This window comes from Toxorhynchites rutilus, chromosome 2 (genome assembly GCF_029784135.1).
Source record: "Toxorhynchites rutilus septentrionalis strain SRP chromosome 2, ASM2978413v1, whole genome shotgun sequence".
Lineage (NCBI taxonomy): Eukaryota > Metazoa > Arthropoda > Insecta > Diptera > Culicidae > Toxorhynchites > Toxorhynchites rutilus.
In genome coordinates, this window is record NC_073745.1 from 159,779,849 (window position 1) to 159,798,750 (window position 18,902).

Below are 18,902 nucleotides of genomic sequence, written 5' to 3' on the forward strand. Positions count from 1 at the left end.
GTTTTAATTTTTTGATCATCAAAAATCTTCCAAGGGGGGAGTAAAGGAAGTTTGGATAATAGAAATTTTTTTTTTCGATGCCAAATGACTTAAAAATGCATGAAACGTCGAGATCTGGTGTCATATCAAAAAAAAATTTGCCGAAAATTGACCTTTTTGGAGCCCCCTAGGAAGATTTTCGAGGATCAAAAAATCAAATTTTTTAACGCTTTGAGGCACCCCTAAATCATGTCCGATCGAGCTGAAACTTTGCACAGATATTTTTTTGGACCAAAAAACAAAATGTACATGATCGGTTCTTTAAATTCGATAATTATTTTTTTCCATACCTTCATTGTCTCTCATGCTAAGTCCCAGAAGGTCGATTTTCGGCCAAAATTTTTTTTCGAGATGACGCCAAATCTCGACGTGTCATGCATTTTTAAGTCATTTGACCTTGAAAAACAGGAAGTGGGTTATATCTGTGGTATAACCGCAAGGGTGACGTAGGACTATCGTTGATTTAGTGATCATTTGTTTGAAGTTGAATCTAAATCCATTCTGAATGAATGAATAAATGAATATTTGGGGGACTTCGAAAACGAGAGCGTTACGTTGGAGGCACAAGGTTTTATGCATCCAATATAGGATACGAAAAACCTTGTTCTGAAGATTATTTCAGAAGCTTTTCTGCTAACTGTACTTGATTGACAAATCACAAACCCAAATGTATTATATGAATATTTTATGGATAGAAAACATTCAAATAAACTCTTTCACATGAATGTATTTTTAAATTCCCAGAGGAACTGGCAGATTATTTTCCGGATCTTTCTCGAAGCTGAATGGCATCCAAACGGAAAGAATTCCGTGCGTGTATGTGTGTGTGTGTGTAGGCTGCTTCGATGGTCACCTTCTCTTCTCCTGAAGGATCGGCTTCTCTGTGCTCCCTCACAGTTTCAAACAAACTGCTTGCGTTTCAGGGCAGATCTCGATCCTTCGCCGTCCAGCACCCTCAGCAACGATGTTGTCTTGTCGATGTCCTCACGAAAAATGAATGCATCTCACCACCAGAATATCGCCTAAGTATGCTTTTTGTGCGTGATTGAATCGAGAGAAGGCGTGGTTTATGATGGCAATTTGGAAGGCAAACTAGAGGGGAATGAACTCTCTGAGCTCGGAACTTTCGGCGACTGAGCAATAATCGATTGCGTACGCATACAATATTGTATACGGAAATATCCTACTGATGGGGAAGAATAATCTTCAGAAGCTTTCCTGCTAATTACACTTGGTTGAAAAATTACAAAATCAAATGTATTTGATCGCTGTGTTATATGGTTAGGAAACATTAAAATAAACTCTTTCACATGAATGTATTTTTAAATTCCCAGAGGAACTGGCAGATTATTTTTCAGAAATGATCAGATCTTTCCGGAACTTTCTCGATGCTGAATGGCATCCAAACGGAAAGAATTCCGCGCGTGTATGTGTGTGTAGCGATGTCTTCCCGGGGAACCGTTTGTGGCATCACTATCCTCCTGATGGATTCCCTTCTGGCCTAGGGTGCACAAAAAGGCTCTTGGTGACACCGTTCATCCGCGCTTTCATGATAAACGAAGAGCTTCACCACAACAGCGACAACATGCTCCAATCACTGTTCAATTAGAACTGAGTGGATTTCCGAGCGGCGCTCGCTTATATACCGATTGGTGATTTCAATAGCCTGTTTTGAAAGCAATTTTAAGACTTTTGAAACAAGTTTTTGGGTCAAAAAGTAACAAGTATAGAACGCGTAGACATTTTATCTTTCGAATGATGTGTTTATCATACCATTTCGTTCAGTTGTTTAGGAGCTATTAACGCGCTCAAAATCTCGGTCTCCGGCGTAACGCTTTCGTTTTCGAAACTTTGATTTTACACCCCGGTATAGAAATGAAAGACGTAGTCCTACGTCAAAAAAATTCGATTGTAGCGCCCCTTAATAAGATTAATAAGATATCTGTTCCAACTAGAACTTAGAGTGTATTTATGATTTTCGAATAAGAATATCGGAATTTTCCATACACATGGAAAATTCCATGAATCAGAGATAGAGCGGTAGAGAGATAAACAGAGAGTAAGTAAGAATAAACAAACTCCGCATGTGGAGTGCAGTCGGTCGGAATTTAGATTAAGAATGTTTCGTTAAGCGAATTGGATAAAATAAAAGGTCAGTCTGAACTCACAGCTTGGAGTAAAAAATTGTATTAATTTCTTAAGGAAAGTGCCTTGGACCGCTCGGGCGCTTCACGATTTTCCAAATTTCCTTTACTCCCCCCTAGGAAGATTTTCGAGGATCAAAAAATCAAAACTTTGTGCGCTTTGAGGCACCCCTAAATCATGTTCGATCGAGCTGAAACCTTGCACAGATCAGTTTGTTGGGCCAATAAACAAAATGTACATGGTCGGTTTTTGAAATTCGATGATGAAATTTTTCCCATACATCAATTGCCACCCTAATCTGTATACTATTTCACCATGAAACAAAATTAGGAATAAACTCGGAATGATTTTACGCCATGAATTCGAGTTGACGTCATTTAGCTTTGCGGTATTTTCAGGTGGAAAAATAACATGTTGAATTGAACATTATAAGTGTAAACTAATTTTTCCGTATTGATATTCTATGTAATAGAGTTACACATTTTCCACATGAGATGGAAAAATCTTATACGAAATATGTGACTGATAATGATTTGATATTATAATGATGAAATTTCAACGGAATTTGTAGGAAATGTATAAACTACCATGGGTCAAGGCTGTGTGTATTCAAATTCAATCAAAGAATAATTTCAATTAAGTTCTAACAGTTTAAGACTGTGTTCGAGTCTGTTAATCTGATAGAGAGTAAATTATTTGTCGACACAGTACCTTCGTCATCGTTGATCACTCACGGATACGTAGAATATCAACCGACTACATATCACAAGTCTACAAAGGCACATGAGATATAAACCGAACCCCAACGTGTTATTTTCAGTTATTTAGTCTGTGAGCACAAACACACGAACAATTACAAACTTGAAACCAATTCTCTCGTTATGTTTAATAAGTTTATATAATTTTAAAGCTATTAAGATTAAAGATTTTATTCAATCTACAACCTCTGTAATTCCACACATCGTCATTTTTTAACACATTCATCACTCCGTCACACTGTGACACTTTCCTCTTTTAAATTGACTAGAATTTTTGAAAGGAGTTTTACGGAATATGCATATGGATAAATATATAGGATATATAGAATAATCATAAAATCAAAACCATAAAATTATAACGTTTATACTATACTTTTTATTAATTTTAAATATCTGTCAAATAAATATATCATCTCAATTCATATCAAAACCACCTTCAAAATAGAACTGTTGTGAAATAAAACACCTGTTCCAACGAACAATCAGCGAAACACTTTTATAACTGTATCCAGGAATTGCCTTCAGCTCACGCAACGAATTCTTTTTCATGTTTTCAATGTCAAAACAGATTATACAAAGCGGTAATTTGAGTTTCGGAACAGAGTCACCAAAGTCACACAAAGAAAGTTGGATGAGCATGGAATCAGAATTTGATCGTTCAAGCATATCTTCAGCCACTTGATTATGAAGAAATTTTTGAAGAAAATTGTGCTCTTTTGGCACTAGTCGTGCTGCGACCTTTCTCATGTCCAACCAACATCAACCAACACATATGACAAACGGTTTCGTTCAATCACGGACTAGCTCTCTCGAACTGAAATGACGATTTCCGAGAGCCATTCCTTTTATTTTGTCGACGTTTTTATCAGTTGAAGAGGTGGATGGTCACCATGACTTGGCAAGTCGTTCGTCTCTTCTCGGTCGCCTTTGAATGCCTTAATCCATTCATACATTCGAGTTTTCGACAAAGTTGAGTCTCCAAATGTATTCTGAAACATTTTCAATGGTACAACAAATTTTGTTCGCAACACAAAATTTCACAGAATATATTTGACCAATAGAATTATCCAAATAAAATCATGCGAAAATACAGATCATACTCGCCAAACGCCATGAAGGTTGGTCTGGTGCTTCTATCGAACTGCTTTTTTTTTCCTTCCATTCTTCTATGTATCGTGATAAGCCACAGAGGCCTCTCAATATCAGGAAAGAATGTTATTTGCTCGCTAGCAGGAATGAGACTGTGATTTGCAATCGCAGATGGGTTATTTACACTAAGTTAAAAACAGACGGAACATACGTTTTAATATATCCACTCTCCACGATGCCAGTAGAACGGACACTGCAATGCAAGGAACTGAAATTTTGGAATTCCTATCTCAAGTTGTCAAAAACGACGAATATACTTGGAGAAGATCTGATTTATTAAACTCAAAGATACATTGTTAATTGAAGAAAAACAGTGATCATTTGAAAATGGTCCTTAACCGACTTTAGGTGAAGCTTTCGTTTGATGTCGGTATAGGAGCGTTGCACGGCTGTCATGTCAACTTTGCGAATGCATATCTTGATTCTACCAATCATCTGTTGGCACTGTTTGCTATTTTCTCTCCAGTTATTTTTGTACACCAAGAAGCGCAACATCCCGGAGAAATCTTCACATGGGCGACACTGAGGCAGAGGTTTTTGGGTACAAACGGAATCGAACGTGTATTATTCAGGAATATTTAAGAACGGTTGTGTTTTTTTGGCGTAATGCGATGACACTTTATCGGACCAAAGCAAGAATTGCTCATTTTCATGATGTTTTTGTTGAAACGGGATCTAAATTTTCTTCAAACATTCATTCTGGTACATACAGTCTATCGCAAAATTGAGTGTACAAATGCTTCTTGACGGTACTTTTCATTTATTAGGTATAAATTATTTTGAATACATTGATTCTTTTGATGCATATTTATTACTCACACATTTAACTAGCTGTACGTGTAATAAAATTCCGAGAAAAGTTTTCTGCTAATCGTTTATTCCTAAAAATTGAAAACAATCTCTGTTCTAGGCATCGCAAAATTGAGAGTACACCCTAAATTTATCCGAACAAATTAGTATTGTAAATAAGTTTCCAATTAGCGTACCTTTTTTCATCATTGATTGATGTCGACACTTAACCATCGCTTGGGCAGTGTTGTTTTTTATTTTATATTGATGTTTGAATTTTTTATGAAAATGGCAAGTTAGAGGAAAGAAATAGATTCTATTACACGTAAAATGATAATAAGTATGAATTGTCAGAGAAGCTGCTATCGGAGAAACCCACTCTACAGTAAAAAAAATCATAAACAAGTGGAAATACGAAGGAACCATGGGAAATATCCCGGTAGAGAACGCAGACGGATCCTATCTTCTGATGAAGAACGGGTAATTGTTCGAAAATTGCGAAAAAACCATAAAACAAACATTCCTAAATTGCCTACCGAAGCAGCCGGCATCTTTGGAAGCCCTGACTGCGCAGACACTGTCCGGAGAGTAGCATACAGGAACAATCTGAGATGTCGTGTTGACCGTAAAAAGTATTGCCTCTCAAATGAGAATATGAAAAAACAAAAGACTACAGTTTGCTAAGGTATATAAAAACAGACCTGAGGAGTTCTGGATCAAGGTCATTTACACAGATGAGTCGAAAACCAATATCTTTGAATCGAATGGAATACAGATGGCGTGGAGGAAACCAGGATTGGTGCTTCAGATTCAGCATTTGGTTATAGTAAAACACAACACAGTAAAACAGTAAAACACGGCAGCGGTAGTCAGATGATGCATGGTACATTGGCGGCTTCTGGAACTGGAACCACGGTGTTTATCGATTCGGCGATGGACAAGATGGCTTAATTAATCTTCCTGAAACGTAACCTGCAGTCTCCCGTTCAGAAATTCGGTCTCTTTCGTGATTATTACTTTCAACAGAATAATGACCCGAAGCAAACTGACTTCGTGGTGCTGAAATGCCTGCTCTATTATGTCCCAATCAACTCAAAACACCTCCGAAATCTCTGAACATATATGGTGGGAAATCAAGAACCATCCATCCATCAAAATCCAGGGAACGTAGTGGAGCTAAAAACGACGATTACGGAGATCTGGGAGGTACTTCCGTTTACAGTGACCAGAAATCTCGCCTCGTCGCTTGTAGGAACTGCTGGACGCCAAAGGGAGGCCATACCAAATACTAGGGGATTGATTTTTGTTATCTATTAACATTTCTGAACTGATTTCAGTATAAGTTTTAAGAAAACCTTGAACTGTACACTCAACTTTGCACTCAACTCATAATTGGAGATTTTTTGTTTGTATTTTAAACATGATGTAGAAATGTGACCATTTTATTTTTTTCTTATTGCTATATGAGAGTAAAATGGATCGATTTTACGATGAATGTAAGTCGCATTTAATTATTTATTGTTCAACTCCGATAAACTCAACAATAACAAACCAGCACGAGTTGTATACTCAATTTTGCGATTGACTGTATCGTGATTGATAGCCAAACCAGAGGGCTTGAACCATGGCCTAGAAATAACTCTCTCGGAAATGGCAATGGCATCACTTTCTATTAAAACTTATGTTTAAACTTATATTTTACGTTCGGAGATGGATATGCGTGTTCGAAAGTGAAAATTTCCTTTAGTCGTCCAAGACAAAACATTTTCCGGCATATTTTTTTTACTAACCGGAGGCTCTGAGGTTACATTGTCGAAATCTGCTTCTCAGTGTATTTCATACCTTTTGTCTTCTTCCGGCACTTTATTCTGTCTCTTTTCAATGTTATGCAGATATTCTGGTGAGAACAGTTGAACTTTTTTGCGACCTCCCGTTGGCTCAGTGAATCCATGTTGTTGAAGACAGGAAAAAGAGCGAAGTTCTTTTGCGTCCATTATTTTGGCTGGTCTTCCACTACCCTGCCAATGTTTGTAAAGGAGACGTAAACGACAAAATGAACAAAATCGACTTTTTCGCTATTTCGCATTCTACACAATGTAATACGTTTGCTCAACATGCAAACAAACAATTTTTGTTCGAAAACATTTGAGCAATTTTGAAAAAACGTTTCCGAAAAATCACTGTTTGTTCGCATAACAGACGTAGTTCCATACAGCTTTCATACATCGTTCGAAAATCAACAATTGTCAGTATTATGTGCTATAATCTAAATCTACATTTGAATGACATTTTTTGTAGAGTCCAATCATGTATGTCACGATAGTGTCTTATTACTTAGTGTTTCCTAATAGATGAATATAAAAAACCATTGAAACGCTGGTCATATAATTACTATTTTCTGTACACGATGAACAAAGAGAAGCAATTGTGTTTTTTAATGTGTAATAACTACCTAAATTTCTCTTTTTGCCGATAATATCCTTAAACTGGACAGATCATTTCATCGGAAATTTGCATGGTTATGCTTGTAGGCCAAAAAAACAACAAAAATGCGTTTTCCAAACACTAATGGTGTTGTCGATTACGTCTCCTATGCAATCATGGGCAGTACCTTGCTTGCGAGTAGTTGTTCTTAGAATCTAGTTGTAGTCCGGGGATCTAGAATATGGAAAGTAGTCGAAGCCGCAACATTTTCGTTTTCAAAAGGTTGTACCCAGTGTTGCCACATTTACATCTGCACCAGAGGAGTTAAAAATCTTTCTCATCTGTACCATCGAGAACATTCGTTGTAGAGAAAAAAAAATTATTAGCCTGAAAAAAATACTCATTGATTTACTACAAACAGTACGTTTACATTTGCAAGTCTTTTGTGTGTTTGATGATACTTATACGTAGTTTTTCGGAATCTAGATTGCTAGCTTGCCATACTGTAGTGTAAAAGTCGCCTTAATGTTGCATTGTTCAAATGTAAGAAATGGCAACTTCATAATACCCCTGTTATAGAAGCTCGCTTCCTTATTGGTAAAAATCTTGGATAGCCAATTTTCATAGGCCTCTTTTGTGGCTAACTTCTGACTACCTAGCTCGTTCGCCATGGACAAAAACAGGTGGTAGTCACTTGGTGCAAGGTCCGGACTATACGGCGGATGCAAAAGAATCTCCCATCCGAGCTCCCGGAGCTTCTGGCGCGTCACCAAAGAAGTGTGTGGCCTGGCGTTGTCCTGATGGAAGACAATGCGGCCTCTGTTTATCAAAGATGGCCTCTTCTTCATGAGTGCTACCTTCAAGCGGTCCAGTTGTTGGCAGTACAGGTCCGAATTGAACGTTTCGCCATAGGGAAGCAGCTCATAATAGATTATTCCTTGACAATCCCACCAAACATACAGCAGAACCTTCCTGGCCGTTAATGAGGGCTTGGCGATGGTTTGGGCTGGCTCACCGCGATTCGAACACGACCATTTGCGCTTCACGTTGTCGTAAGTGACCCACTTTTCATCGCCAGTCACCATCCGCTTCAGAAACGGGTCGATTTTGTTGCGATTCAGCAGCGATTCACACGCGTCGATACGGTCAAAGATGTTTTTTGCGTCAACGTGTGTGGCACCCATACATCGAGCTTCTTTGTGAATCCAAGCTTCTTCAAATGGTTAATAACGGTTTGATGACTTATCCCCAGCTCTTGGCCGATGCTACGGCTGCTACTATGCCGGTCTTTCTCGGCTAATTCAGCGATTTTGTCGCAATTTTCGACGACAGGCCTTCCGGAGCGTGGCGCATCTTCGACGACCTCTACACCAGAACGAAAACGTTGAAACCATCGTTGTGCGGTGGAAATGGAAACTGTATCGGGTCCATAAACTGCACAAATTTTATTGGCAGCTTGAGATGCAGTTTTGCCTTTGTCATAGTAGTACTGTAAAATATGTCGGATTTTCTCTTTATTTTGCTCTATATTTGCGACACTATAACTCACGAACAACTTAACCAAACAAAACACTGTCAAGGACTATATTATAGCGCGCAAAAATACCTTTCCAACAAGCTATAGTATGACTCGATACAACGAATACAACTAGAACTACGCGCTTACAACGACACCTCGCGAAAATACCGCAGGACTTTTTTGACAGCCTAATATTTCTATGGTGGTTAGACACTCCACCCGACTCTCTTAAGGGGGGCTGCCATATAAATGAAACATAAATTTCTGTATTACTCGAGAATTCATTAAGCAAATGAAACCAAATTAGGCATGCGAAGGTTTTAGGGGACACAAAACGTTTCTATAGCGAATAGACACTCCTCCAGTCTCTCTGAGGGGGTAGGGTGGCTGCCATACAAATGAAGCATACATTTCCGCATAATTAAAGAACTAATCAAGCAAACGAAACCAAATTTGGCATGTGGAGGTTCTAGGGTACAATAAATGTTTCTATGGTGGTTCGACACTACTCCCCCTCTCTTAGGGTGGGCTGTCATACAAATGAAAAACAAATTTCTGCATAACTCGAAAACTAATCAAGCAAATGGAGCCAAATTTGGCATTTGAAGATTTTAGGGGGCACGAAACGTTTCTATGGTGAATAGACACTCCTCCCCCCACTCTAAGGAGAGAAGAGGAGAGGGGTCTGTATTTATTATATCATATTTTCTGTATCAAACATTTATTCCATGTGACGGAGAAATAGTTAGTTGCAAGTGGTTGAAAAATCTTGAACGAGAATTGTGTCTGAAAATAATCTGAAATTATAATGATGAGTTTTGGTAGAAGTACTGGGAATTTTTTAGTAAAAGGTAAATTCAACGGGGTCGATTAGAAGATTAATCAATGAACAGTTCTGCGATTGGACTCATGAATTTGTGCTTAGTAAGAAAGCGAAGGTATTGAAAACAAAAAACCAATTTGGGCGGGCCGAAGATTGCCGGGTCAGCTAGTTTGTAAATAAAATTTTAAACACGATTCCTTTTTTGACCTAAATTTTGTTAGTCTTATAGTTTTGTAAGTTAAAATTAAAAAATATATAGGAAAAAAAATTTGATCCATTTTGAAAAATACAGGCACACCTTTTTTGTGCGAGGGATAGAGATCGAACAAAAAAAATCGCACAAAACTTCACCAGTTGCTTTAATTTTTTTAAAGCTACTGATTACGTTTTGTAGGTTTTTTTAATACAATTTTTTGTGTGTCATTGGCATGTTTCCTGATTTGTCTTCTCTAGTATCGAAAAAGGAGATTGAGAAGTTACTGATGAATAATTCGTCTAGTGATAAAAGCATTCGATATTCATTCTAATTGCTGCTAGTTACCTTCTGTATTTCTTTTACTATAAGAGTATGTCATATTGATGTGAGTGTCGACGAGATCACAAGAAGAAACAATCCTTTAAAAATTATTCGCGAAGATCTCGTCCAAGGTGCATCTTCGATTGATGTGCGTTTTACTTTGATATAGGTGTGGTCATCGTCAACCAATCTTGTTCTATACTATAATACTTTCGGCGCATTTTGTTTCCAACGAAATATGTTTCTGCTGGTGTTAGAGGTTTTTCTTATCAAATGAGTAGATGCATTTTGTGGCTTGTGATATTCCTCAAAAAAAAACGTTACGATTTTTTCCAAATATTCTAATTTGTATTTCTGTATTTCTAATATCTCTTACTATTCACCCCTCATGACAGTTTGCTGAACATATTTGATGTTTATCGCCGGAAAAGTAACAAACACGGAAGGAAAACAATTGCATCCGTGATACAAAAAAAAACGAAGTTTGGCTCGCTGCCTTCCAGATTAGGAGGAAAAAAATCTCAATCGTCCATCTCTTCCTCCTTCAAAATGCCAAGCCTCCGGGCGACACTTTTTACGTTGGAGATAACTTCCTCCTGCACCAGATTAAAGCTCATCGCCAACAGCGCGATTCCGAAGAGTAAATATAGCGAACACAATGCGATGGAAACTTCTGAATCGTTCTTCACTCCCTGCGCTGGGACGAAATCACCAAATCCTGTGGGAGAGTGAAATATACACAACGAAAACATGAAAAAAACAATGAATATATAGTGATGCAGTGAACGGAAATATAAGTCACGAGTAAAGAGAGAGATTGAAGTAGTTTGCATTTTTATATTTTTCACAGAGTGCAGCGACTTTTTATTTGTGAAGAGCTTCACGCAAAGCACCATTGTAAATAAAGAGCTCAAATTAATCCCATTTATTCATAGAATAAAAGGGACGATTTGAGTATATGAATGAAAAATGTTTTTTTTTTCTCGACGATACTGATACCCAGCAAATGCTTTAATTCTGTTGGAAAGCTTCATTCACTTGTATTCATGTATATATTTTGGATGTAAATTAATTTATGCCACGCTTCACTCTCATACATTTAATTCAAAGTTATTGAAAATCAAATGTGAATAGCATAATTATGAAAACATCGAACACTTATTTTGTTCTATATTTACTATGTTTTCTTGTTAGACCGAGTGACACATACGGTTTGAGCATACGTATCATATTTTGTTAGTGGAAGTCATTTGATTATCTTGACTAAAGGACACAACGAAACTATCTCGCTGTTCGAGCCTTTCCGGGTTTGGTTGAATGTTCATTATAAAGCGAAGGTAGAATTGATCATGCAAAAAATTTACGATGATTTCTTTTTGTGAACAAACCATTATATCGCCATTGTTATAAGGGTTTGGACTCAATTCCATCGTTGATATTATTCAACATGTCAAGGGACACGTTAATAAACTTCTAAATATGATAAATGAAATATACGTTTCTGTCGCGTGGGAATAGTGTAATCCATTACATGTAGGTTCGTTTTTTATTCTTAGCTGTGGCGTAGAACATCAACTCTGATGACAACACTAAGCTTTTGCAAAATATACGAACAGCATTGTTGTTCCCACCTATGAATAAATGACACATTTTCGTCATCAAAGGATTTCCGACAACGAAAATAAAGCGATTATAGACACAGTCGATCAAAACGAAAATAAAAGTGAATTCATGTGCATAACATAGACAATCTTTTTGGAAGCTGTAGTCTGTGCGAAAATAATGTATGGCATTCGATGATTTTCGAAGAAATATCCTTAAAATTGGGTCACAATTCATTTTTAGTAGATGTCTGTTTGATAAAAATACATGCGTCGATATCTAGACAAAATCTCTAATAACGTCCCTACGAAAATCATCATTTTGCCTAGCTCTTATAATCATTGCTAAAGAGTGTTGCTTGACGTTTCTTTCAATAGTGTGAAAATCAATTTCTTGTCTGCCTCCCACGCTAAGTCACCATCCACACTATATGATCACATGTGACATTCGCTTTTTCTTGTATTATGTTACCACTTCGGGGAAGGTGTTTTGGGACGATTGACGCAACAGAAGAAATTTCGCGGAAGGTGCTCATAAAGATATTAGTTTCAGCGTATGAAAAGCGTTTAGCTGACTGGATAGATTGTAATCCTTTAATAACGATAAAGTCAAAACAAAAGTGTACATTATCAAGTGAGTCATAATCTGTAGTGATATCGTAAGACCAGAATTTTTTTATAATTTACTCTAATTGCTCTTAAGCTGTAATTCATACTTTATTTTAATATTATAACATTTATTTCGCCGTTCAATAAGAATTACGTTTTTAGTCCTGTGTTCGTTCTTAATGTTGTCGAATTAATCGGCCGAACGCTTTACAAAAGGGGTATTCTAATTTTTTTATTGAATTTCGAACAAGGAAGGTAGATTCTTTTATATGAGTGAACCGGAAATGTAATGGGGATGGAACGTACAAGTTTGTTTTATTCGAAGTGTTTCATCGCTCGTGAGCGGAATAATTTCACTCTCTTTCACCGCGTCGGACTGACAATGCATCTTTGGTTGGGATAGAGAACGACAGTAATAAAGCTAGACAATGATATTCAGAAAAGTCCATTATTGGTGCGCAGGGACCGACCATACAAACAGCATAGCTAGCTCGGTCAGGGTTCATTTTCGGCTTTGTTTCTTTAACACTTTTGATCATTTTTCATTGTCATATGGTGGTTCAAATATTATGAAATAACATGTAGAAGACGATTTCATTAACAGAATTATGAAATGCATAATGCAACTATACAAATCAATCGTATGACCATTTCATACCAACTATCCGCCTTACCCGAACTCCGTTTACGACCGTAACGGTAAAAAAAAGGTTTGTTGGCTGAGAGCGGAAATACGACCTTAACGGCCTTAACCGGATTTGTGTCGGATTATTAGTCTGTCAATCTGTCGTTCTTCGTCTACATACCAATATTTTCAGCCACTGGCTCTGTATGACCCACTGCTAGTAACTGTTTGGAGTATCCCCCGACCCGTATTGCTGTTGATTCTCTACAGCTATAGCTATTTTTCGTGGATTGTTCATCACGATACGAATAGTTTGTCTCTTGGTTGAAATGTAAAGCTGGATCAACGGCAGCAACGAAAACATTCCCTAGAACACGGAGATTCCAAATCTTACCGAGATCTCTTCCCTGTTAGAGGACTGGGTCACTGCGAAGTACCTCGACGTTTCTACGTTCTGCTTTTGAAAGTATTTCCTTTACATGTTCCGCAAATTGCACCGCCTTCTCTCTGTACTGTGCAAAAAATCAACAACATAGTGGTGTTTTATGATTGCTTCAGCCGCTGCTGCTTAGAATTTTGTAATTGCCTCAACAATGTTTGGGCATTTCGATGTTTCATGAATTGTGCGGCAGAAGAGGAGCATGCAGATTCAAACATCGATCCTTCCTTACGATATTTTCAAATTGCTTGGACGGAAGGATAGCTGCGTCTATCGATCTTCCAGTTGAATCAATATTTAGTGAAACATCACCGAACTATCCGCTGTAATGAGAACTTGAAAATGTCGGAACGGACAAAGTCCTACCGGGAGTGGTGCAAGGAGATCCGGTGCTGCTGGTAGCTTGGAGCTTAATGACTGACCCTGAACCGTGGCTACAGCATCCCATACTAAGTGAAATTCATTCGGCTTTTTTGGATTGATTACGTCGTTCAATGGTAAGAACCAATTCATATTCACGTTTAATGTGGCAAGTTCTACCTGGCTGAGCGTGTAGGCATATTCTTTGACAGATATTCCTTCAAAAAAACCTTCAAGTTTTTGAATGAACCACGTCAGTGATTGATGATATAGTCCAGTGAAAAAAAAACGAAAAAAAGCATAACGTAGGACTGTGATAGTTCAAAAAAATGTTTTTGAATTTAATTCTTTTAATTGTTCGGAAATTCGTAGATTTCACTAATCTTATATTCCAAATGGTGGCTCTGAAAAGAGCCGTTTGTTGCATGGGGTAGTATTCTACAAACGAGTTTTAAGAGTTGAAGTGGTATAAACATTTCAACATTTCGGAATCAATGAACAAGTGGATTTTAGAAAGATAGGCGGGAAGGATAATAATAGGCGGTTAGATAGGCGGTTGAATAAAATGCATTTCACAATCGTTCGACGACCCTCCAACGATGTTATGATCGAATGGAGCAGTTCAGCAATTTCGTTCAGAAAGAGAAATGTAAAGACGTACTCATTGGGATTATAGATTTAACTCGATGGAGATTTATGCGCTCAACGATGGGCTGATCAAAGCCATTGAAGTTTCCTGAGATCCTGCCGAAAGCTTAAATAACAGATCGAGTGCACGAATTCCTTCTACCAGCAGTTCATGAACCTGTCTAATCAAAAAGACCATTTAGTGGTTCTGACCATTGATGGGAATAGCGGATCCTTCGGTTGAAGGAGATTTTGATAGCTTAGGAATTGGATAAATCTGGTACTTTGATCTTGGAAAGAACCGTTTGGATACAACCTGTAATGGAAAAATAAACCCTATGGAAAATTAAGAGAAACTGGAATACTAACTAAATAATGGATAGTTTATTTTTGCGATGCTTCACATACATAAGTTGGATATAGAATGAATAATACACTCGATAAAAAAAAGGACAGAGTTCGGAGTCAAAGGCGGAGTTTAGGCGATTTTTGAAATGCTGTAACATTGTAACAAATAAATTCCGGAGATGGGATGTACTTCTTTTTGTAGCTTATCATGTTCTACGAACAAAGCAAATTATGTTAGTTGTCGTTGCACGTTCCGGCATGAAGCCGTGTTGGTCATCCGATATGTAATGCGCGAATCTGTGCACTAACTCGTGAAAAACGATCGATTCAAATATCTTGGACGTGGTACTCAACACAGCTATACCGCCATAATTCGAAACGACCCTTTTGTAACTTTTCTTGAACACAGAGAAAACATCCGACTGTTTCCACCAGTTCGGAAATACGCCAGGGATCAGTGAAAGATGAAACACCGTTACCAGTGATTTAGCCAGTGAATACATGCAACGTTCGAGTTCAAGTGATGGAATACCGTCTGGGCCACTTCCCGTGGAGAACCATATCGTCGGCGATCACAAACTGTAGCACGGAAGTAAAAAACCGAGAAACGTTTAGGGCGGCAGCTGCCACATCCAGCGGGTCGAGTTGTTCATCAGTAAGGACGTTGTTGAATTGAGAGCGGAACATATCGGCAATATCCGAGGTCGTATTAGCTTGAGGCGTTATTGCAAATTGACCTGATAAGGGTTGTATAGACGATTGCTAAGCTGTTTATATTCGTTATTAGACTAGAAGTATCTATTCCTTGTAAAAGCCGTACGGTATTTGGTGAACCGTCTGAGAGCAGCTCGCTTCATCTCTCTGAAAATTAGAGATCGGCAGGTCCAAGCTGGTTCCAATGGCTGTTAGTTTGTTTAGACTTCAAAGGGGCAAATTGGTCGACAGGATGAAGAAGGCCACCAGAAATAGTAGAAGCAGCGAGGTTAGAGTCGCCATCTTGGAAAACTACGTTCCACTGCATACGAGAAAGAAAATCGTTCATGTCATCGAAATCGGCCTTACTGAAATCGTAAAAAAATTATAGGAGGTTGTGTTTAAGACACGACCGCATTGTTTACGTAGAACTACGCTGTAGTTTAATTCAAGTCGCTTGTTTATAACTGCGGATATTATTTTATAATGCTACGAAAATTTTGAAATAACCATTCTACCATTTTGGTCGAGATAAGCGCAGCTGTCATCCTTAATGGAGAAAGTTTACTACTGCCAGCGAAACCATATCACATACAAAATAAAAATAAATTAATGACTTATTATAACTTATCGAATAACATGGTATTCCCCAAATATTTTTTTGGTGCATAACCTTAACACCTGCTTCACCATAGCGTCAGTTCAATGCATTGATGCAATGTCGAAGACACCAACGAAGCCTTTATGATGACAGAAAACAAACTGTGTTAACTGCTTGGAAAAGGCTGAATGTTTGCCTCAGCAGAGATTCATTACTAATACCCTGGTGTAAATAATTCCCTCCCGCTATCTCCCCTCCTTGTTTATATTTATCATTACAAATGGGGTTTCAGCGTAGCGAAGATGCACTATTTTTAGATACGGGTTATGAAGCACGCACATACGCACACAAAGATCCATATATCGATTGCTTGAAGCAACTAAATATAGGGGAACCGCGGATAATACGGACAGTGGGGGTAATATGGACAGGTGGTTGATTTGTATAGTTACATTTTGAATTTCATTTCTGTTAATGAGAACATCTTCTTCATGTTATTCTATAATATTGAAGCCACCCTATGGCAATCAATACTGATTAAAAGTGGAAAAGGGAAACAAAAACCGAAAATCATACATGATTCCGCGTGTGGATGTAATTTTAGCTGCTTCGATATTTAGCATTTTGAGTGGTTTAATATGAAAATTCAATTCGCTGGTGGTTATATTTCGGTTTTTGAGTTAACAGAGCAGCGATATTAGGTATGCACGGAAAAGTAAATTCATTTGTGAGTGGAAAATTTAAATAATCGAAATAATTGTACTAGTAGGGTAAAACGAACCGTTGCCAGTGGGAGTTAGATGGACTGTGAAACGTCTGTTTCATTTAAGGTTTTCCTAAGGAATGAAGCGTCTATAAATGGAAATCAAATCGCCAAATGTGGACTGTTTAGAAGCTGACTGGAACCAAAAGCAAAATAGTTGAGGGTCTGTTCGTTTATAATGCTGAAAACACGATAACACTTCAAGGTGGATTAATTCAATTTTTCATCATTCAAAGGATTGGATGATGATTTAAGAATGGATTCGTGATGATTTAAGACCTTAGTTGAATAAAATTATTCCTCTCACGATCGATAAACCTCTACGCTTCATATATTACAAACCTGTCCATAAAAATTTGTACTTTTCGGTCTGTCTTAATTTCAGTAAAAAACATTGAAAAGCACTTTTCGTAAAATATTTGGCTAACTAGGTAGAAAAACAGTAAATTGGATTGCAAGAAACTGCATCAATGTTTTGGGAAACATGAGTTTCCAAAGATATAATTGTAGTTCTTCTTAACATGTCCGTTTTACCCCCAACTCCCCTACACACACCTATCTCTGTTTTGCGCTTTTCTCAACAGAAGCCATTTCTGTTAATATTGCCAGTCTAGATTAGCTTAGCTGTCATCCTTTGTGGAGAGAGTTTTCCTACCGTCATGCGAAACCAAATCACTGACAAAATTCCAGAAAATTCATTTTCTTGGTGAGCTGACGATAGCCTAGCTTGATTATTCCCCACAAAATTGTGTAGCTCAAAACATTAATGCAATGGCTTCACTTTGATGCAATGATTGTAATGCCAGAGACATCAGCGAGTGGGGAATTTGGTCGCGTCCACAGCTCAGTCCGAAACGAAGACATGTGATAGCGTAAAACAAGGAAGAACAGAGATGTTCATTGTATCGTATCTAGAACGATACTGAAAGTTTGCCTTTCTTTCATTTCCTTGTTGGATTAAAGAGACTTTAAACGTCTTCAGTTCATTCGTCTCTAGCCTTCAAAAAGGCCCTTGAAAACTCTACTCATTCCTCATATTACACCTCCAGCCCCATTGCCTTGAGAAAACCATTCGATCCCTCGCCGTCCAGCTCGCCCAGCAACGGTGTTGCCCAGTCGGTGTCCTCACGATCCACTGTTTATACTCTAGACAAATATTCCCCTTCGTTCTTCTTCTTTTCCTTCGTCCACGGAGACTTTACATCTTACAATTTCCCCTTCGTTGCTCGTCGATAAGTTGCCCGTTATTGACAGCTCTGTTCGTGAAAGCACACAAATGGACAGAATAAATGTATGAGGAAATGAGAATGCTTCCAATTTTCATCAATTTAAACCATATACAGACTATCGGATTGTAATTTGTAGCATACCAAACAAATCTTGGGGAATTTCCGATTCGATTGGTATGCAAATCGTTAATATCCGTTCACGGCAAAAATAGTTATTAACGTTAACTTTATTTCATGAAAACGTGACCTGTTTTCTGATTTGGCACCCTTCATGAAAGACGTAGTTCTACGTCAAAAACTCAGTAGTATCGCAGAAACGTTTTTACGGATATATTTTCAATTCCGTCACCATAAGTACGGCTCAACTTGGATTTTTTATAATGTCATCTCCTATTATTGTTGAACCGTATGTACCTAACGTACAAAAACTTTGGTAAAATTCGATTGGTGGAAGGAAACGGTAGCATGAACACAGCAAGCAAAAAATGCTGTCAAAAGATGTGAGTTTTCCGATCATGGTTTTAAGGTTTTTCCTGCTGATTAAACAAACTTTTCGTGTATTGAGCAGTAAAGTTCTGTTCGCCTACAGAAGAGGAACAATTTGATGCAGCGAAACAGTAAGTTTGATAACAATGAATGAAATTAATTGCATTTTAATCTTTGCATGTTATGTGGGGTGAATTGGTCCTACAGGTTTGAGGCTTTTTTTGGTCTAATTGATTCCAGATGCCGCTGAATTACAAAACGGGTATTGGCAGAAACGTTGGAAGAAGGAGGAGCATGAAAGAGTAACGCAAGCCATCAAGAACGGATTTTCTTTGACCAAGCATCGAAAGTATTTGAA

At 37.9% G+C, this 18,902-nt stretch overlaps 2 protein-coding genes across 2 annotated transcripts in view; one reads left to right on the forward strand and one right to left on the reverse strand.

Annotated features, from left to right (window-relative positions):
• The window catches only part of LOC129769405 (spidroin-2-like), a 241,402-nt gene that overhangs the window by 42,185 nt on the left and 180,315 nt on the right, over positions 1 to 18,902 (forward strand). The gene's annotated exons all lie outside the window — the stretch shown is intronic.
• Positions 10,552 to 18,902, reverse strand: part of LOC129769404 (uncharacterized) — a 252,079-nt gene continuing 243,728 nt past the window's right edge. Inside the window, exon 11 of the mRNA XM_055771667.1 lies at positions 10,552 to 10,881. Within this exon, the coding sequence (XP_055627642.1) occupies positions 10,685 to 10,881 (197 nt within the window). The 3' untranslated portion in view covers positions 10,552 to 10,684. The remainder of the gene's footprint in view (positions 10,882 to 18,902) is intronic.